The sequence below is a fragment of the Microtus oregoni genome, unplaced genomic scaffold, assembly GCF_018167655.1.
Source record: "Microtus oregoni isolate MIOR12 unplaced genomic scaffold, Mior012 000045F_ref0000178, whole genome shotgun sequence".
NCBI classification, from domain to species: Eukaryota; Metazoa; Chordata; class Mammalia; order Rodentia; family Cricetidae; genus Microtus; species Microtus oregoni.
In genome coordinates this window covers 3,823,594-3,845,755 of record NW_024543219.1, presented here as the reverse complement: position 1 = coordinate 3,845,755, position 22,162 = coordinate 3,823,594, and the positions used below count along the sequence as shown (strand labels likewise).

At 47.8% G+C, this 22,162-nt stretch overlaps 1 protein-coding gene across 1 annotated transcript in view; it reads right to left on the bottom strand.

The window, feature by feature from the left end:
• The window catches only part of Cryl1 (crystallin lambda 1), a 99,001-nt gene that overhangs the window by 5,476 nt on the left and 71,363 nt on the right, over positions 1 to 22,162 (bottom strand). Inside the window, exons 5-6 of the mRNA XM_041634061.1 lie at positions 19,358 to 19,552; positions 3,195 to 3,300 (exon numbers count right to left, since the gene is read on the bottom strand). Coding sequence (XP_041489995.1) covers positions 3,195 to 3,300; positions 19,358 to 19,552 — 301 coding nt within the window. The remainder of the gene's footprint in view (positions 1 to 3,194; positions 3,301 to 19,357; positions 19,553 to 22,162) is intronic.

Below are 22,162 nucleotides of genomic sequence, written 5' to 3'. Positions count from 1 at the left end.
GGTGGACGTGTAGCTCAACCTAGCATGTCACCAGGCTCTGGGGTCCATGCCCCAGCACCACCAAAAACAAAGAAACAAAAGGTCATTTATTAAGCAAACAAGTATTTGGTTTTTTGTTGTAATTGTTTTGTTTTTTGCAAGAATGGTTTGTTGTTGTTGTTGTTTGGGGTTGGGTTTTTATAAATAAACCTAAAGTGTCTGCACTTGCTTTAGAAAAATGGTAGCTTTTAAGGCCAAAAACTCCTGTAAGTTCAAGACTTATGAAAACCACGTCAGCAAAACAGGAAACCTCCTCCCCTCCCCAATCTTGACATACTCCAGGTGACACCCGAGAATGAGGGCCATTGGTTCCCAGCCAGATCTCATAACTTCCTAGCTCTGGGCTTCGGAACGCTCAGAAGTTGAGAATTGCATCCGACCCCTATTATCATATGAAGCCAATTAAGCTTTCTTATCGTATCGGTTTTGTTTGAAAAATTGTCGTGGCCTCCTTCCTGTCTGCCACCCCACTGAGCCTCCAGTGTCTGGTGTCACTGCTTCTGTTTCTGTTTGTTTCAGATTCAAAGCTGTTCTCAGTTCCCTCCTATCCATTTCGCATAATACCTTAACTATCTTAGTTCTCTCAAGAAAAGAGAAATGCGGCGGTTATCAGACAGTGCCCATGCCCATTTCAATGCTTGGCTGTGCTCCCCGCTCATAAGGGTTGGCTGGAAAGGCTTCTGGAATGATCCAAGACCATCCCGACAGTACTTCAGAACTCACTCTATTTCACATGTGCGAAGGCGTTGCCTTGGTGCTTTCTTCTAACCACACATGGTTATCCTCCCATACAAAGCACGGGAGAGACGCCCTTCCTCCTTTAAAGAAGCCTCTGGTCTTGCACTGGTATTGCAGGGCCTGTGTAGTGGGTCCACTCAGCAAATTGTACATTCGCCTGCTGTACACAGGGCCGGGTCTGGGAAAGCTGCCTTGGCTGTTGGTTGGGAGTACAGTTCATTAACTAAAACATCATGGGCTCACAGGACAAAAGTCAGATCTGAGAGGCCAACAGCTCCAACCCATCACACGACAGGCATCTCCTCTTGACGTCTACCATGCCACCTTAATTCGCCCAGGGCGTGAGCCCTCCCTTCCCGGGTCACTAGCACCGGTTACTAGAAAGTTTTTTCTGCCACATCAGTCACACACTGAACCTGTCTGCCTGCCAGTTCCAGTCTTTTGTTTTGACTCCACCCACTCAAAAAACAGGCAGGGTGTGGTGATGCACTCTTATAAACACTAAGAAAGCTGAGGCAGGAGGATTACTTGACGTTTGAGATCAGCTTGGGTGACATAGGAAGCATTAGGAGAGCTGGAACTAGAGTGGAACCCTGTCTCCAAACAAAACAAAATGATGGGAACACATTTATACCCTCTCTGAACCGCGCCTGACCCAGGAAATTTCTTTGTAGCAGTAATTCTAATAGGCATTAATAACAAAAACCCAGAGTCAGACATTAGGGGGTGAAGGCTGAAGGGTCAGACAAACAGTACAGGCAGCCACAAGAGAGACCTTTTACCTCTACCAATACTCAGACCAAATGGGTGATCCTGTCTCCAGACTGTTCCTCAGACTGCACTGGGCTCCTGTCTCCTCCTGCCTTATATTCCTCTCTCCACCCAGCCGTATCGCTCCTGTCTCCACCTCCCTAGAGCTGGGATCAAAGGTGTGGGATCCCAAGTGCTGGGATCACCTTTGTGTGAGTTCTGTTTCTCTTTTAGACAGATTCAATCTTGTATCATCTGGGGTGGACTTGAACTCACAGAGATCCGCCTGCCTCCATCTCCCAAGTCCTGGGATTAAAGGTGTGCGCCACCACTGCCGGGCCTCTAGTGGTTTAGTTCTGCACTCTGATCCTCAGGCAAGCTTTATTTGTTAAAGCGCAAACAAAACATCACTACACTCTTTTCTCAATATCTCTTGTGACAATATAGTCTTGATTTACAGATTCCTTTTATCTTTCTAAGTCTTTTACCACTTAATAGGACTCTGTTAAAGTGTCATACGGTTATTAGATGTGTTTACAGCAACAGGGCAGTAAAAAGGTAATAAAAGTCACTTGTAGCTCAGTGAATGAGTGCTTGCCTAGCATGTAGAAGGCTCTAGGTTTGATCCCCAGCAATACACACACACAAAAGAAAAGCAAAAACCATAAACAACATTTCCTATTGTGCCAGATATGGCTCGTGCCTATGATCCCAGCATGCAACAGGAGAATCGTGCATCTATGGCTTAGCCAGATCTATGTAGTCAGACTTCACCCAGGACCAAAAAAAAAAAAAAAAAAAAAGTTACAATTTACTATTATATAATACCAAGAGATAGCTAACATATAGGTAGCATCTTTTTAGATTTTGGTTTATCACTGCACTGGTGTGTTTTAAGTTGGTATCAGTAGATCATCTTTGGATCATTTAACTGGAACTACCAAGTCACACTGATTCCCTTCCAGAGTTATCTGACCTGCCCCACCTTGCCAGGCCCGTCCCATGAAGCACCTGGCTTGTGAATCCCGGTCTTCGGGAAGGCCGGCCCTCAGCAAAAGTGTACGCCCACAGGCACTCGTGCATGGGCAGAGGACAACTGCATCACTGGGCACCACTCGGCACTGCCTCTCATCTTTGTTCTCCATCTTGCCTCTGCAATTCATTTCAACACCCTAGAGAAGCCACAGCCTCTCTTCCATCAAGCAACAAGATGCAGGGCAAGGCCCCCAGCACAGCACTTCCTTTTCTTTCTTTCTGATTCCATCAGAGACTCCCTGTGGTCCAGACCCCACGTGGACTCACATGTCAGTCCACGGTGCTCTGTGCCTCAGCCCTGAGTTCCTAGGGTTGCTCAGAGTCCTTCTAGAATCTGCCATTACCACCTTGTTTAAAAAGAGACAGCACAGGCGGCAGATAAGAAAGCTCACAGACGCTGGGCGGTGGTGGCGCACGCCTTAAATCCCAGCACTCAGGAGGCAGAGGCAGGCGGATCTCTGGGAGTTCGAGGCCAGCCTGGTCTACAAGAGCTAGTTCCAGGACAGGCACCAAAGCTACAGAGAAACCCTGTCTCGAAAAACAAAAAAATAAATAAATAAATAAAAATAAAAAAAATAAGAAAGCTCACAGAAACATTGCACACCACAGAGTCCCATCTCTGTCCCGCGTACCTTCAGCATTGAGGTGCATAGTCTCCAAGGGTCCAATGAATGCGTACCTCATGCCCAGCCCATCCGACATGACCAGGTCCAGGTCATTAGGAGACACTATTCCTTCCTACATGGGGAGAAGGCAGTGACACACAGTTGAGTTCTTTAGAAAGGCAATTTTGTTAACATTGCTTGTCCTAACTTTTTGAGGGCAGTATTTCCCGCCACCCCCAAAAAACCCACTTGCCAATGCACTTTAATATTTTAATGGAATTTTGTACAGCCAACCTCTCCTGTATGTGGGTCCTAAAAAATGAGTTTTTATGGCACAGGTGCTGAGACCTTCAATCACTCTGAACCCCTTCTCCTCCTCACAAGCCCCATGTATCTCCTGCAGCATTGGAGACAGTGAAGATAAAGTAGGCCCAAGTTAAGGTGTGTGTGTGTGGGGGGGGGGCGCCTGGATATTTGATCAGGAGGTGGAAGTTCGTTTAAACACCCCAAAGAATGGGAAGTGGCTCGCAGGCTTCACCTGCCTGCAAGTCGGGCCTTGTTCAGCTTTTAATGAGTTTGTGGGAAAGGCCATTCTTTGATGAAACACGGTTTAGGATAGGTTTGTTTGCTAAGGTGGGGCCCTAGAAGTTTCTGCAGATGTGAATTGCCAAGCAAGAGAAAAGTTGTGCTTAGGAAGCCAGCCAATTGGTGCGCATGGCTTCAGGTATGGGGCTGAATTCACCATAGTGGCGGTGTATTCTGGTGACTCACTGCAGGTCCACTCCCTGCTGAGGACCTCTGTATCCCGAGCATCTCAACTCTCTGGAGGGTGGATATGAGGAAAGAGAAACATGTCCCCCAAATTCCTGCTGGCCAGACTGGCAGTACCCCTGTGGAGCCTGCCGCTCAGGGACTCTTGCTGAGCAGTTTCTTTCAGAGAGAGCCATCAAGACTTGATATCTGTAAGGCCACTAACCATGCCACCTCTCCCATAAGCAGCCCTGGGAGGCCCCGGTCAGCCCGCAGCTGGAAGACAGAAATCTTATCCAGATGCATCCATAAACAGTCACCCCGTGCACCTTGCACCCAGTGACAGGCTCAGGCAAGCAGTCCACCAGACATGTCACCTCAGTCTGGGTTTGGATCATTCTCCAAAAGGAAAAGATGTGTCTAACATCTTTCCTAAAAGAATGAACCTTGCCAACCTGAAGGAGGGGTCAGAGATGTCATCACGGTCCTCAGAGAGGAACCCTTTGTCCTCCAGAAGCCCCTGGGATTTGGGCATTAGGGGCTGAACAGTCCCTTGCTGGCCTGGTCAGCGGGCGCTTTCCACTTCCCAGACTCCAAGGGTAACAAGACTCAGAGCAGCTGGGAAAGGGGATTTGCAGTAGTACCTCCCCACCACTGCTGCTGTACCCCAACAAATCAAAGAGACATAGGGAGTCTTGGGTCTGTGTGTGCTTGGATGACCCCAGGTCAATTGAGGGAGAAGACAGAGTTGCAGAATCAAGATAAAGATGGAGCACACCATCCTAGAGCGACAAGCATAAGTCAGGTCTGACTAAGGAACTCAACTTCAGAGAACCACTTTCCATCGAGCACGTGAGACATGAATACAGAAAGATGTACGTGCTCAAGATGCCACACAGTGCGGAGAACCATGATAAAGCAAGGCCTGGCAGAAGCTCACTGTCTTCTTAAAGACAGACACCCACTTTCTGTAATACCAAGTCCTGGCTTCTGAGACCGGCCCTCTGTCTACGCCCCTCAGCAACAGAGTTTGCCTTTTGCACACTTCGCATCAGCAGATACATACATAGAATGCGTTCTCATGTGACTTGATTCTGTTTCTCAATATCACACAGGGGTGGGGTGAGGCTTGTCTTTCTACTTGTGTACAGCCCTGGGATTTATCCACTGCACCACAAAAATAATAATGTACATATTCTATATGTGCCTGTAGTTTGTCCGTTCTTGTTTATTCTAGGGTGCAACTCCTATACACAAGGCGACAGAGAATATTCTGAAACAACTGTTGGGACCATGTTCCATCTTCTGCTTTATTAGACAATGTGTTCTGCTCCCCAGAGCATTGCCTCATGTTCATGGCCTCAGGCACCAGCACTATGTGCAGGGGTTTTCATCACTCACTGCCTTCCAAAGACAGGGTGCCATGATGTATGCAAACCCTGCTGACCTGGTAGGGCACTGTGGAAGTCATCCTGGGTCTCTTGCTACTACTAACCTCCCCACCGTGTGTTTATTCATAGAAGAACAAAGTCATTTATTCGGTTCATCAAAATGCTGACAAGGGTCGCTTCCTATCGTTCTCAAAAACAAAGGGGTAGGAAGGGAGGGCACTGAGAAGCAAGAATCCACAGAAAGCCCATGGTGATGTCCAGAACTTCCCAGATGCTTCTTCCTACCTGGCCAGCTCTTGCTCGCCTACTGGCCTGAAGTGGGGTTTAGATTCCTGTACTCTTCAGACCATGGAATGTAGAGAGGCAGTGTGTGGTCTGAAGACCCTCCTTCAACCTAGAGTTTCAGCTCAGCATTCCAAAATGCCTGAAGTATTCACATTAGCCTCCAAACTGTGACAGATACAAACACTGAAACCACCGTATGTTCACAATGCTATCTGGCTCTTTCTTCTACAATTGGATGTAGTACTTTTAGAGTTGACTTTAAAAGAATTTTAAACACTCAATGAGCTACCCAGATTAGCTAACTTTTTTCCCCTCTTTTTCTTTTTTGTTGGAACTGGAAGGAACCCGGGCCTCACAGGTGCCAGGCAAGTGCCCTACCAATCCCCAACAGCTTGCCTTTCTTTCTGGTGTAGTCTGGAGGAAAACAATCTAACAATTATTCTCCTCATTCCTTCCCCCCATAGCACAGACAGAAAAGGGAAGAATGTTTTATTATCTTCACTTCTGCAATTCTTTCTGCCCTGTGTGGACTATTCAACCGGATTCCTCCAGCCTGTATTTCTACCAAGAAGCTAATCTAGAGGAAGAAGACATGCACGGGTCCTCGGTTTTGCTCCTGAACTCATTTCCACCCCAACTGTATAATACTTGCCTGATGGTCTGTATAACACATGTCCTCGTGGGGGGGGGGGGGGGTGGCAGGTAGGAACGAGCGCTGACAAGTGACTCCTGGAACCCAGATGGAGCCCAGCACACTGGACGGAACATGGAACCCGATGCCAACCCAGCTTAATGCTTATCAGAATAGCTATCTGCACTTCCTCCATTTTGTGGCAAAATTCTCAAGACACGCGTACAAAGGACAGTCCCAGGAGGCTAGACGAGTCCTAAAAACTCACACAGAGCAGCAAACACTGCCATCAGTGTTTGGTCAAAGCCTGGCTTTTGTACCGCATTCCGAGAAACCTCGGGGTGAGGAGGGCCCAGACACAGTGGTAAGGAATCCCCTTTCAGTGGGAAACTTCTGCTCTGGCCTTTCTTTAAGATCTGGGACTTACCACAATTTCCACTGACGCATGGGGACAAGGAGGGGCCAGACAGTCAACAGAGAAGCAAGAAAACGTGAGGCAGATGAAGTGTTTGGTCACTCTGCCACACATCTTAAGCATAATTAAAGGTTTGGAGGTGTACCAGATAGAATTCTATTAGTGGGGACACACAGAAACTCTCTCGCGCTCTCTCCCTCCCTTTCTTCTTCCCACTGTCTTTCTCTCTTCTCCCTTGGTGTCTACAGAAAACTTGTTACAGAATATCACACCTCCCCTTACCAAAATTCACAAATAAAATGGAATGGAATTGTCCTAAAGCTTAAGTACTTCTTCCCATAGACTTTAACTCACCACTTGGTGACTTACAACACCTAACACAGCATAAACACTATGCAACATGATCACTCAAGTGGGTGAAGGTGCTTGCAGTCAAACCTGATAACCTGAGTTCAATCCTTGGGTCTCATGTAGTAGGAGAGAACCAATCCTTGCAAGATGTTGTCTGACCTCCATATCTGTGCATGAATGCACTCACCCAACACACTCAATAAATAAATAAATGATTTAAAACTTGTAATACTATCTTGTTTACATGTTCAGTTTTTAAAAATATCTTCAACCTGTAGTTCTTTGATCTGCAGAAGGAAAACCCACAGATACAAAGAGCTCACTGCATACACACATGTACAGAGATTTAGTACCAAGGAGTTGGCTTATGTGACTGTGGGTTGGGCTGTCATGGTGCACAACATTTGATGACTAAATTCCGTGACCGTCGCCACTTTAGGTCACCAGCTGCATGCGCTTATCTCCCTTCTACTTGATCATCCACGCTTCTCTTTTCTTATATATGGTTGCTTGCCCTCATTTTCCCTTTGCTTTTCTCATTTTAATCTTGGCCACCTCCCTTTGTCTACTTTTTAAAAATAAACTTCCAGTTCTGTTCTTCCATTTTTGTTTTGCTGATTCCCCCACACATGGCCCTGAGTTGTCAAGCATCTCTGAGCAAACAGTCCTTACTTGGCCACCATGGTCACCTTCAGGGACCCAGCCTAGCTCCCAGGTGTGTAGATAGGGTTCTCTCTGAGTTCCTCCCCTGCCCAACCGTCAACCAAAACTGTCAGGGTGTAAGCCCAGTGTCTTAATCGAGGAACAACAGAAAAGCAAAGGGTAAAGAGTAGAAAGAGGTTGTATCATGAGTAAGTTCCAGACTGTGATGCGCACGATAAGACTTGGGGCTCTGCCATCTTCAGGCACCGAAGAGGGACAGGAAGGAAAATGGATTTGTTTTGATATATCCGGCCACTGGGAGGAGGTTACAGATCAAGATGTCACTTTGGTCCCTATGTATATGGAACAACCCTGAGCTTCAGCAGTTTCTCTGTCTCCCACTGTGTTCCCAGGTAGGTTGGCTAAGACACCAACAGGTACAGACTTAACACCAGCAGGAGCCAAGCTTAGGGCTGTCCCTCTTGGAGACACTCATTCCTGGAGCCCTTAGAGATGGTCCAGAAACAGAGAGTTTCATTTGGATCTGGAGGATGAAATTGAGAACTGATTGGGCACCGTAGTTTACTGATGGAGCACTGGTCTTGTAAACTGAGGGCTAGCACAACGCAGGTCTCACAAGAACTGAGATAGGACCACAGCTTAGTTCTCTCTATTGGTTGAGTCTTATATACTGGTTTTTTATTTTCTTCTCCACACATCACTGCTCTTCTCTGCACCGCAACATGATGCAGAGAGGAAGGGATGCCAGAGAGCGTTCAGCAGTCCAGAGCGCACACTCTCCTTGCAGAAGGTCTGAGTTTGGCGCCCAACATTCACATCAGGTGGTTCACAGCAAGCTGCAACTCTGGTTCCAGGAGTAAGAGCAAAAAAGACCTGCCCTAAACACTCCCACCCTACCCATACCACCTTCCAGGGAGATGTGAGGCAAGAGTAAATCTTACTAAGGAGAAAATAAAAGACAGCTGAGAGCTGCCTCATGACCCATAGTGACTCATGGGTTTGGGAGCAGCATGGCATCTTGCCAACGCTTACAAGAGTTCTTGGAAGCAAGACACAGACATTCCTGCATGATGACATGGGCAGATTTTACTAACTGTGGAAAGGCCTACTGAAGCCCACACATGCAACAGGACACTGAATCATGCCTAGAAAACACACATTTGTCAAGAGCCACCTGAAAGACTAAAGAGCTTGAGTCCTTCCCCCAAGTCCCACAGGGCAGGGGGAGAAGCAGCAGGTGCCCTCACTGGTGAGCCTGCTGGGGACAGGTAGCAGGAGAAGCACATCTCATCTTCAGGGACATTTTGGTCACACACAGCAAATGATGAAAATTCCATTTCCTGGCCTGGAGAGCTCATACCCCAAACTACCCATGAAAAGACCCCAAGGACAAAGGCATAGGAGCAGAGGAGTCAGACAGAAGCAGAAGCTATTTCAAAGCAACCTGCAAAGGGAGAAACATCCCAACATTTAAAAGTCAACCAAAGGAAACACCGAAGCCATTAAACATCAACAAATATCACAGCATTCATATTAGGGACTAGATGGATGAAACCCTAACTAAGATAGTTTGCTGTCAGTGTGTGAAATGCTTTTATATCCTATAACCTTACTGAACTTTCAGCTCCAATATTTCACCTGTGAACTGCAACTTTACCTGTTCTAACAGAGGTTTGGGGAAGTCCTTAGTGTTTTCTGTATACAAGATCACATCATCGGCAGAGGTGATTTAATCTCTTTCCAACATAGATGCTTCTTATTTCTTCTTTTTCCTAGTTTATCTGGCAAGGGTCCCTATCATGATATCAAGAGAAGCAGGGATGTGGGCAGCTTCTGCTTTTCCTTCATCTTAGAGGAAAGGTTTTTGGCTTATTGATATATGAGCTCCGAGTTATGATGCTTGCTGTGGGTTTGGTACATATGGCCTTTGTTGTGTTGAGGTATACTTTATCTTTCTTTTCTTGGAGACAGGGACTTACTATGTAGCCCTGGCTAGCCTTAAACTCACTATATAGACCAGGCTAGTCTCAAACTCACAGAGATCTACTTGCCTCTGCCTTCTAAGTGTCAGGATTAAAGGTGCATGCCACCAATCTGGCCAAGGTACACTAATTCCTATACCTAACACATAGTGTTGGTTAGTTTGTTTTCACAACAGAAGGATGCTGAATTTTGGCAAATGCTTTTTGGCATCTACCCAGAGGATCACACAGGCTTTGCTCTTTGTCCGCTGTGATGATACATCACACTTCTTGGATTGCCAGGTGTTGAACCACTCTTGCATTCCTGGGACAAACCCCACTGGATCGTGTAGATGATGCTCTTTGTGTGCTATTTCTAATACTCAGTTTGCTAGTTTTCACTGAGATTTTCAGAGAGCCAGGCTACATATCAGCTGCTCTGCTTCCGGGAGCATCCCCTGGTTGCTGCTGAACCATACAGTGTGCACTGTGCTAACTTCGAAGTGGGGTTCTGGTATAGTTCTGAGCTCCCCCAAAAGCCCTCCTGCTCAGAAGTGTAGCCTGCTCTCAGTGCCTCCACGTAGACCAGCACCCACACGGAGCTGTCCTGATAAACAGCCATGCATCCGCTATAATAACACAGCAGCCCGATAGATGTGCTGCCTCGGCACTGTCACTGGACTGAGCAGCTTTGTAGGACTCTGCCCGACAAAGCCACGCATCAAGAAAGTCATCAGCCAACTTCACAGGGGTGAAAGAGTGAAAAGAGCTAAGCCTAAGAAAACTCTGACTCCCTCTGGCAACTTGGTGGCTGCAGCAGACACACTGGCCACTTGACTTTCTGCACAGCTGAGTGCCCTCAGTCCTGCATCCGGCAGAGCTAGAAGCTCTCACTTCTGCATGCTGCTGGCAGCTAGGTACCCCCAATTTCCCTTGCTGCAAGCAGGGTATCTGAACAAAGTGTGGTCTCCAACCCTCCCCAGAGATGGAGGTACATTCCGGGGCTCTGTCTACAGCCCTTCCCGGAGCTGGAGGTACAGCCTAGGCTTGGTCTACAACCCTTCCCGGAGCTGAAGGTACAGCCTAGGCTCGGTCTACAGCCCTTCCCGAAGCTGGAGGTACAATCCAGGATTGGTCTACAACCCTCCCTGGAGCAGGAGGTAATTCCCGGGCTCTTCATCCTCCAGGTTCCTGCTTCTACTCCCGTAAGCTCTCTCTTCCTGACAGAAAACCTGATCACAATTTGCATCTCTGCTCAGGAAATGGAGGGGTGGAGTGTGGCTGGTGTTCCATGTCTGAGCAATGTGACCAGGAAGCAAGCCCAAGTGAGATGGGGTCTGGCCAGGGAGCTTGTGATCGGAGGAACAACTCTCACCTCCTACAACTCCAGCCTTGCTTTGTTCAGCCTGTTTGTTTTCGCTCTTGTTTTTGTTTCTTGAGACAGGTCTTATTTAAACCCAGACTGGCCTCAAAGTCCCATGGTTTATGTTGTCCTGGGTATCAAAACTAGTGCCTAATGCATGCTTGGCAAACACTCTAACAAATGAGCTGTATCCCAAACCCATATCTGTGCTTTACTGAGCATAAATTAAGACTTTTAAAAAAACAAATAAGTTTTGAGCTGGGAAGTGGAGCCCTATACTCACAAGGCAGAGGAGGCAGAGCTCTATGAGTTCAAAGCCAACTTGGTCTACTTAGCAAGCTCCAAAACAGCCAAGGTAACACAGTGTCAAAAATCAATTTTCACATCTCTTTTGGAACAGGCAGAGGCATTCAATGCTTTAAAGTAGGGCTCAGATTCATACAGTATTGAAATCATCAGAACGTGTATTGAGTAGAAGTCGGTATCAATGGGAGACCTGAGTTCCAGATAAAGAGAGAGAACAAAACACATAAAAGAGGCAGAGAAAAATAAAGGGGAAAAGCAATCAAGAAGTGAAATGTCATGTAACTCCATGCAATGAAGACTCCATCAAGTACAAGCTAAATTGGCATAATATTCTATTAAGGAACAAAGAGCTGCCAGACCCCTAAGCTACCCCACCAGCTGCAAAGTGCGGAGATTCTCTTTGGGTGGATAAAACACAGTCTAAGGAGACTTTCAGGCCCAGGCTTCAGGGAAGCCACATCCAAGGCTTCTCCAGGGTTGACACCCACTAGAAACCCTGGCTGGTCACGGGCTGGGAGGTCCACAGACTGCATTTCTCATAAGCTCCCAGGTGAGGCCCAGGAAGTCCTGAGGGATGCCACCTACACAAACAGGATGTGAGGGCCTCAGCTAAGAGCAGTGGTTCTCAACCTGTGGGCTGAGACCCACTGGATGGAAGGGTCAAACGACCTTTTCACAGGGGTCGTCTAAGACCATCGGAAAACACAGATATTTACATTATGATTCATAACAGTAGCAAAAATCACAGTTATGAAGTAGCAACAAAAATAATTTCATGATTGGGGGGGGGCGTCACCACAATATGAGGAACCATATTAAAGTGTTAGGAAGGTTGAAAATGCTTAGAGCAGCCCTGGGGAGAGCAGCTCCACCTGAGACAGAGGGATGAATTCAGAAGCTATCACCGTAAACTACATGTCGGACACAGAGACTCCCACCTGGTCTTCACCACGTCCCAGTGAGAGAGGTCCATTATCATCTCCACTTCATAGACCCTGCAGCAGAGGCAGATGGATGTGGCTCTCAGTTCCTAACCAGGCTGTAGCATGTGGACCAAGCTGCCTAACTTACTGTTCGATTTCCTATTGTGTAAAGTCTAAAATAACAGCACGTTTCTCCTGATGTTGAGACTTGACTGGCAGATCTGAAAACATCCGATCAGGGGAAACGGAAAGGAAAGCTTCTCCAAGCTCTGAACTTGGTGTGTGTGTGGGGGGGGGGGGGGGGGGGTGACTGTGAGGAGCAGGAGGTTGTGCCCGGTGGGCTAGGCTGAGTCCTAACTCCTACAGCAGCTCCGGGTCCATGCTACAGGTCTCTAAGGAGCCTCAGCAGCTAATCTGACGACATGATCTTTGAAGCTCACTTGCTAACTGGAATAATCCTCCCAGCACCTGGCACTGGGGTCTGAAATGAAGCTCAATGCTGAAGTTCTGGAACCCCCAGGGTGTCTTGATCAGATGCCACAGGCCACACCCCTTGTGAAAGGCTAAGAGGCTAAGAACTGAATCCAGTATCTCAGGATGCAGGGGCCACAGACCGTCTCCCACAACACAGCACTGTACCTTGTGCTGGCAGATGCTGGAAGATTGCGTACACAGGCTGACCTTCCTTTTCCTGCCTGAAGACTAGCCTGGCCAGAAAGGAAAACAACTGCCTTTGTCTCTCTGAGGTTTCACCAACTAAGCCGGCCTACCACAGCATGATGGCTGAGATGCCACTACCCCTGGACAAACGATGTTGCCAGCTATCGTCCCTCTCGAGTCCACTTAACTTCCAATAGGAATGGTTTATGAACTACTATCTATTTTCCAGGTCACTCATTCTGCCTAGAAATTATTGCCCCTCAAATATGTCCTCATTTCCCTCTCCCTGAGAAAAAAGGGCACATGCCAGGTGTGCTGGCAGATACCTTTAATCCCAGCACTCAGGAGGCAGAGACAGGCGGATCTCTGTGAGTTCAAGGTCAGCCTGGTCTACGGAGTGAGTTCCAGGACAGGCTCCAAAGCTACAGAGAAACCCTGTCTCGAAAAACCAAAAAGGAAAAAAGAAAAAGGGCACATGATCATCTGAGGGGTTATTGGGCACTGTGTCCTGTGAGGTCCTGGTGGGAAAACAAAAAAGCATGCCTTGTCACTCACTTGTCAATCTATTCTTAAACATTTCAAGGGCGAAGAGAATGCTTTCTCCTCATTCCCGTTGAGCCCCAAGAACAGCAGTCCTGCTAGGGATTATACTGCTCAGAAGGATAAAACCCACGGTAAGCAACTTCCAAGGCTTACCAAGCATCAAAGCATGCCAACAGGCTGAGAACCTGCTAATGGCTTCATGATTCATTCCAGGCTCCCCACCTACCTTTCCCTGATGGGGAAAGAACTGATGGGCAATAGACTCAGCTATTGTCTGGCCAAAGACTTTTCATCACAACACAACTTCCCTCACCGTGTTAATGCCTCAGGAATATGAACTTGAAATTACATTCCCAGCCGAAAGGATCTCATCACCCAGTGACCGAGCCCTGGCAGGGAAATGTTAGTGTTTCTAGACTGCAGTCAGACCAGTATGCCCAGCATTTACCAGCTCAGGAAGGGAGAACGAAACAGGACTACCATCTATGAGACAATACTACAGACCCCAGTTCTTTCCTTCCCTTGGATACCATTCTTCTCCAGAAGGTGTGGGGCTGTAGCAAACAGGTGTGCACAGACATGATAAGAACATGCCTCTCACTACTGCACTTTCTCTTTCTTACCTAGAAATGCTGCCGCAGCATGGGATCCTTTCACAAGCACCTGCTGTGGACATGTCCACAGGGGAGTCCTTCCCATGTCATTCTTTGCTTCTCTTAGGATTGGTCTTGGTTGTTTAGCTACAAAAATTTAATTATGTCCTCCACTGTTAGTGACTTTAATTTAAAACAGGAAAATATATAGGTACTGATAAGTGAAAGAAAAGGTTCTGCTGTTTGGACATTACATGTCCCACAAAGGCCAATGTAGTGAAGCCCTAGTCTCTAGCTTGGCACTACTGGGAGATGGTAGAGCCTGGTGCAGTGGCTTTCAATCTTCCTAATGTTGTGACCTTTTAACACAGTTCCTCATGTTGTGGTGACCACCAATCATAAAATTATTTTTACTACTACTTCATAACTATAATTTTGCTGCTCTTATGAATCATAATATAAATATCTGTATTTTCTGATAGTCTTACGTGACCCCTGTAAAAGGGTTGTTTGACGCCCCTCCCCCAAAAGGGGTTACAACATACAGGTTGAGAACTACTGGGTTAGTGGGTCATAGGGAATGTGTCTCTGAAGGAGTATATGACCCTGGTCTTTCCTCTTCCTCTTTTTTTCCCAGTCTGGACACCAGAACCTCTTCCACATGCGGACATGCGGTCCTGCAACAGGCTCCAGGCAGTCATGGGCTGAGCCCTCCAGGACTGGAAGCCACAGTCAACGTTTGCTCTCTAAAGGCGCTTGTCTTGGGTATTTTGTCACAGCTGTGGAAAGCCAAGTGTCACAGTTTTGCTTCTCAAAACAAAATTTACAAATAAATAAAATTGACAAACCCCTAACCAAACGCAATGGGAAAAAGCAGACATAAAAATGAATTTCAGAAACAAAACTGGTGGCATAACTGTAGATTTAGAAGCCATAAAATGGATAAAAGTAATATCACCAAAACTTTACCCGTAAAAAATCTAATACCTTGAAATAATGAACCCATTCCTGAGCAACCATAAGCAATCCAAACTGAAACAAGAGGAAAACAGACAGAAATTCTACCACTAAAGAAACTGGATTTGTGATGTAAGGTTCCTAAAAAAGAATTCTCCAGTCTCAATTAATTCTGCTCAGATCTACCATGTAGATCTGCTTTGTGACTCCAGAGAGCAAGAAGACGGAGCACCCACGGAGAACTGGAGAGGCGGGGAAGCCACCCCACATATGGAAGCTCATTCTGTTCTCTCAGTCCAGGCAAGGGTCAGACACTCCAGCCCAAGTTTTCCGAGCAAAGGGGAGCTCCGAGGCCTTTGGGGCCTGCCTGCAAACAGGACTAAGTAGTCCAAGGCTTGCTCAGGTTGTATGATGAGCTTCAAACAAGCCTGCCCTTCTTAAAATGACCTTGTCTCCAAAAGCCAGTGAGAGAGGGAATATGGGAGGAGGGAGGGAGGGAGGGAGGGAGGGAGGGAGAGAGGGAGGAAGGGAGGGAGGGAAGGAGGGAAGGGAAGAAGGGGGACTGGGAAAAGGGAAGCTTCGCAAGGCCTGCGACTAGCCTCAATTCTGCTTTTGATAGCAAAGTTACCCTAGAGTTTTGGAGCAAACTTAGAAAACCCCAGTCCAAGTTGAAACATTCCAAACAAGCTGAAACACCCCAAAATGTAAACTTAAGTTCAGCAGGCTCTATCTGAAGTTGTGAGGCCTCACTTAACTCCTTCCAGGCCGGAGGCTGAGAGCATAGCAGCCAGATTTGCAGCAGAAGGCCAGGGTTCTGCAGAGGTTTGCCCAGCCTTTGCTGATTGTAGTGGCTGAAGAGGAACCGGGCCAGAGGCAGCACAGACCTTCCCATAAGAATGTATACAACAGTCAGGTATCCTTCAGCCAAACCCAGCAGGTACAGCATCAGACACACTTCTGTGGGAGAGGGCTCATGCGGCTGGCAGTTACTGTGGGGAGATTTTCTCCAGTCACCTCCAGATAAACCACAGCCTATCAATCAACTTTGGAAAGCTACAGAAAGGAAGGGGTCCATGTGGACACACAGAAGCCAATGCCAGCAACTGCTTCAGCAGAGAGCCAGTATCCAGGGTCCCCTGCTCAAGGTACAGCGAGATGAGTTAAAGAGCCCCAGCAATACCACTCCTGGGAATATACCCAAGAGATGCCCAATCATATGACAAGAGCATTTGTTCAACTATGTTCATAGCAGTATTATTTGTAATAGCCAGAACCTGGAAACAACCTAGATGCCCTTCAATGGAAGAATGGATGAAGAAAGTGTGGAATATCTACACATTAGAGTACTACGCTGCGGTAAAAAACAATGACTTCTCAAATTTTGCATGCAAATGGATGGAAATAGAAAACACTATCCTGAGTGAGGTAACCCAGACCCAAAAAGATGAATATGGGATGTACTCACTCATAATTGGTTTCTAGCCATAAACAAGGGTCACGGAGACTACAATTGGTGATCCCAAAGAAGCTAAGTAAGAAGGTGAACCAAAGGAAAAACATATAGTTATCCTCTTGGCTATGGGAAGTAGACAAAATGGCCGGGGAGAAAATTGAGATCTTGGGGGTGGGGTGGGATGGGGGTAAGGGGAGATGGGGAGAGAAAAGGGAGAAGGGGAGAATGGGGGGAACTTGGGGAAAAAGGAGGATTGGGATAAAGGAAGGTTGGATAGGGGAGCACAGAGGCACAATTCTTAGTTAAGGGAGCCACCTTAGAGTTGGCAAGAGACTTGAACCTAGAGTGGCTCCCAGATGCCCAAGCCAAGGTCCCCAGTTAGTTCCTTGGGCAGCTGAGGATAGGGAACCTGAAATGACCCTATCCTATAGCAATACTGACGAATATCTTGCATATCATCATAGAACCTTCATCTGGTGATGGATGGAGATAGAGACAGAGACCCACACTGGAGCACTGGACTGAGTTCCCAAGGTCCCAATGAGGAGCAGAAGGAGGGAGAACATGAGCAAAGAAGTCGGGACCACGAGGGGTGCACCCACCCACTGAGACAGTGGAGCTGATCTATTGGGAGCTCACCAAGGCCAGCTGGACTGTGACTGAAAAAGCATGGGATAAAACTGGACTCTCTGAGCATGGCGAACAATGAGGGCTGATGAGAAGCCAAGGACAATGACACGGGGTTTTGAACCTACGTAATGTGCTGGCTTTGTGGGAGCCTACCCAGTTTGGATGTTCACCTTCCTAGAAATGGACGGAGAGGGGAGGACCTAGGACTTACCACAGGGCAGGGAACCTGGACTGCTCTTTGGACTGGAGAGGGAGGGGGAGAGGAGTGGGGGGAGGGGGAGAAGGGTGGGAGGAGGGGGAGAAGGGTGGGAGGAGGGGGAGAAGGGTGGGAGGAGGGGGAGGGAAATGGGAGGCTGGGAGGAGGTGGAAACTTGTTTTTTTTTCTCCTTTTCTCAATAAAAAAATGGAAAATAAATAAATAAATATATGATTTATATGCTAAAAAAAAAAAAGAGCTGCTGCTAAGCTGATAGGGTAAAAGGAAGCATGCTCCTGGGCTCCACCCTATGCTCTCTGCATGCCTTCCACCTCCCGGTCCCTGGGTAGAGCCCAGAGCCCCACAGACTGGACACATTGTAGCTCGGCCCTAACAGTCTTCAGACCCTTGCACTGGAGCACAGATTTTCTCTAGAACCACAGGAACGGCAAGACTTTGGGTTCTAACCACACTTCCTTAACCTTCCCGTGTCTAGACAGAAGGAGCTTGCAGGGCAGTGAACTTAGCATCCCCTCCAGTATGCTTTCCTCCAGCAATACAAGGAGATGCACCAATGCTGCTCAGATCTTCCAGCCTACAATCAGTTCCGCTGTGTGGTCAAACAAGATGATTTTTGTGCACGTCTTCTGCCTAAAGTCCTACACAGGTCTCTACGTTCTTTCTGAGTTGGTTCACAACTTTCAGAGTAAACTGAGCAAGACTTAATTCAGAGTAAAGAATTACTCTGAATTTAAAAACAAAATTAAAAAGTTGAGCAGATAATTTCTAATCTTAAATTATACAAATGAGACAAGTTACTACTAATTAAAATGTTTATAAACCTTCACAAAAAAAAATAAAAATTCACCAGGCAGTAGTGGCACACACCTTTAATCCTAGCACTCGAGAGGCAGAAGCACACACCTTTAATCCTAGCACTCTGAGTTCGAGATCAATCTGATCTAAACAGCTAGTTCCTAGATACCCGGGCCACACTGAGAAATCCTGTACTAAAAAGCCAAAAACCAAGACAAACAAACGAACAAAAACCCTAAAATCCTAACAGATAGAAAGCCCAAATTGCCAGAGCACCACTTCTCACCACGCCGTCTCGAGTCTATTAGACTGCTGTTCTGTCTTAAATAGACCTCGAAGAAGGTATTTTAAGTGCAGGATTCCTTTCAAATATCCTGACACTGATTGATTTCTGAAACATTCTCAAGGCGTGTGAGAGCCCAGCACGTACACTGCAGGTGTGGAGTGGGAGGCAGGTTTCAACGCTGAGTCACGGCACAGTGCGCACCTCGTGCACGGGCAGTGGGGTCACAAGGTGACTCTAACAGGGGAGTCACACACGGCATGCACATCTGTTGAAGCCTGGAGGAAATGCTGGAAGGAAATACAACACCCACAAAAGATGAGGTACAGCTGGCTTCCTGGTTCCCGTCCTGTGCGCTCTGCAAGGAGCTGTGGCGCTCCACCCAGTAGGGACGGTCCAGCCAAGCCCTGTCCCCCTCGCCTGAGAACCAGGCAGTCCTTTATACACTTCACTATGACCTGCATGGATGCAGCTGCTATGTGTCTGGCCCATGAAGCAGACAAGCCTATTACTAACAAGTTTAGTATTTATCATGGTTTTCCTCAGTTCTTGAAATAAGCTAGGTTCTTTAAGGGACTACAAATTTACTTTGTACAAAAAGAATACTTTCTCATCCTGAAACATTTTGACACCAAGAGGTAAAAACTGGTCTGTGGGAAAACACAACATGTCACACACAGGTAGTTTTGTACAAAGGGCAGGAGAGATTTGCAATTGTGTCTGCTATCAAATAGTGACTTAGAAACAGTGAACTGCTATGTTGTGTTCTGTTTCCAAGTGGAAGGCCCTGGGTCTCCAGAAGAGAGCAAGGAGCCATGAGTGTCCTCTAACTCTGACAGACTTGGAAAGTGACTCCTTCCCAACTCAACCATGGAGGCTAGAGAGGAAGGAGGGGAAGAAGACAAGGAGAGGGAGAAAAGGTGGGAGGGAAGAATGGAAGAGGGGACACAGGGAAGGAGGAGAAGGATGGGATGGAGGCCAGGAGGAACCGGAAAGGAAGGAGGGACCCAGGGCACAAACCTCCACCAGTCTCCAGGCCTCGCCGATGATCGCGTACTGCAGGCGGTTCAGGACGAAGCCGTCGACCTCCTTCAGGACTCGCACAGGGGACTGCCCGATCTTCCTCATCAAGGCATAGGTTCTGTCCATTGTGGCTGGAGCCGTCTCTGGGTGGGGGACTAGCTCAACCAGTGGGACATAATATGGTGGATTGACCTTAGGAGAGGGAGAGAAGAGTAAGAGAATCAAGGCCATGGCTGACAATGGGTGTTGCTCTGGCCCACCCCAGCTCACCTATATTAGGTGGCAGGTGGGGTGGGGACAACTTTGGAAAGGTCCTTGGCTTCCACATCCAAAGAGAAGACTTGAGAAAGGAACACACGCACAGGGGCACATGCACACCGGGCGGGGGGAGGAGGGGTGAGGTAAATGTGCACAGAACTGTAGGGGTTTGTTTTTGAAAAGAATACATAAGGTGCACCTTGACATCCCATATACAATTGTGGAGAACTCCCAGAGAACCCCAAGCCTTCCAGCCTCCCCAGGACAAGGTTTCTATACTAGTAACTGACATAGCTTTCCCTATCCCCACTGTCCAGAACCACTTTCCCATCCTAGACTCAGGTGTGATGATTCATGTGTGCAACCCCAAAGCCTGGAAGGCAGAGGACAGGTAGACACTAGCTTCAACCCCTGTCTCAAATACTCCTTAGACAGAACCTCCCAAAGCTTGGTTCTTTCCTGGTCCCTCCTTGTGCACCTCACCCACTCTGGCGACCTAATGTCTGAGAATCGCAGAAAACCCAGCACCCTGGCAGCCTCACACCTCAGGGTGCTAGAGACAGGAAGGCCCCACCAATGGGAGGGACCCAGTGGAGATGCTGGTGTGGTCCTCAGCTCTGGTTTTCTCGGTTCATACTTGGTTCCTTGGCTATTTCCCATAAAAATGAACAAACATCCCCCCAAAAAAACAAAGCCTAGCAGTGCCTAACAAGTCCGTACTGTGACAATCTGGTCCATATTTAAGGGGGTAGGCCTCCTTCAGAAATGGAAGGTTTTCAAGATGGATAGTCAGTAAAAGACAAAAGTATTCATGTATTTAATGCCTCTGAGCCACCCCCTTAGAATGGTTAAAGCGGTCAATTTTATGGTATGGCTACCACAATTAAAAGTAAACAAATTAAAAACAGTATTCTGATCTCCCCACCTCCAGCTCCAAATTCTGGCATAATCCCTGCCCCAGCCAGTTAAAGGCTGTGCAGCTGAGGAAGCATAGTGGTGCATGCCTTTAATCCTAGCACCTAGCAGTCATGAGGCAGACGTAGCTGGGCTTCTGTGATGTCGAGGTCAGCCTAGTCTACACGGAGAGTTCCAGGCCAGCCAAGGCTATATAGTGAGACCCAGTCTCAAGAAAAAAAAAAAAGTGATATATCTGGCATTGGACCCTTCAGACTCCTGAGATGGAACCTGGTCGCCCTCCTCTCCCTCCAGGAGGCTCCGGGTAGGTTGGTCTCACTCTGCTCTAGCACTTGGCCTCTGACAATGAAATCAATCCCTCTTTGGAGTCAGAGATGAGCAGCGATAGTGCTTTGGACCATACAGTGGACAGAGGAAAGGGCAAAATGTCCCACAACAGAGGAAGCTGATGTCCAAAAGTCTGCCCGGGATGGTATTCTTCTCATGGGTCTAAGCAAGGCAGGGTAATCCCTGGTAATACCCACGGATGTCTCCTGGGGAATGGGGCCATGGTCTCAGACCCTGCAGGACTGTCATTACCCACAGGCCACAGGGGCCGCTCCTCTCAAGCTTCCTGAGAAGTGAGCTGGAAACCCGCATCTAAACATGCTCCGTACCCAGCCCTCCTCCCCCGACACCAGATTGTCTAGAAGCAGGTGTGCGCATCACCCCAGGGTTCCCTCAACCAAGGCTGTAAACCGATAGGACTGACTTGATGTCTAACCAGAGGGTATCACCAGAGAAAAAGGATAGGGAGCTGGCCTTTCATTCTCCCAAGAAGCTGAGGCAGGAGAGTCTCGAGCTTCAGAATGACTTGGACTACATGGCAAGACACCGTGGAAATAAGAGGGTCGGGGGTGGAGCACGGTGGTTCAGCCCTTACCTAACACACAGGAGGAAGCGTGATACACTGGCAGCAGACACTTTATATAAGAAAGCAAGCCTTTATCCAATTCCAGGAAGAGGCACCCTGCAGCTGACCAGGAACCTGGGACCATCCCAGAGCCTGTGGCCTCCTTCTAGGCAACCTGACCTATACAACCGAGCACTGGGGGGGCCAGAAACCCTGATCCCACAACACATCAGGAAGGAAGACGAAGGGAAAGTTTTTTAAAGTGAAGCCAAAATAAGTACGATGCTCTGCAGTGTTGATGGCAGCCTACACTGTACGGTGGGGACATGGAGAGCGCCTTGGTGCCCCCACGCCAGTCTCCCTAAAGCCATTTCCACACACAGCAACTCTGGCTTCCTTCCTACAAAAGGAAAGTTGACATAAAACCCATCTGAGGACAAGAATGGCATAGCAGGGAAGGTGGGTGCATGAACACCCCTTCCTTTCTCGAGGCTCAGGCAGCAGATCTTAAATGGCTTCTGAAGGGGCAGTCCAGGAAGCCCCTCACTGCTGACAGCACACACCCACTGCTCAGTACCTTCCACTCACCCTGGAACAGAGATGACCAGAAATTCTGCCCTGACCCTGCAAAAACCATGCCCGAGAGAACAAGGGGCTGTCCTAACTTGCCGGCTGGAGCTTCCCAGTGTGGAGGTGGAGGCCACAGTCTATTGCAACGGTAAATATCCACTGTGCCA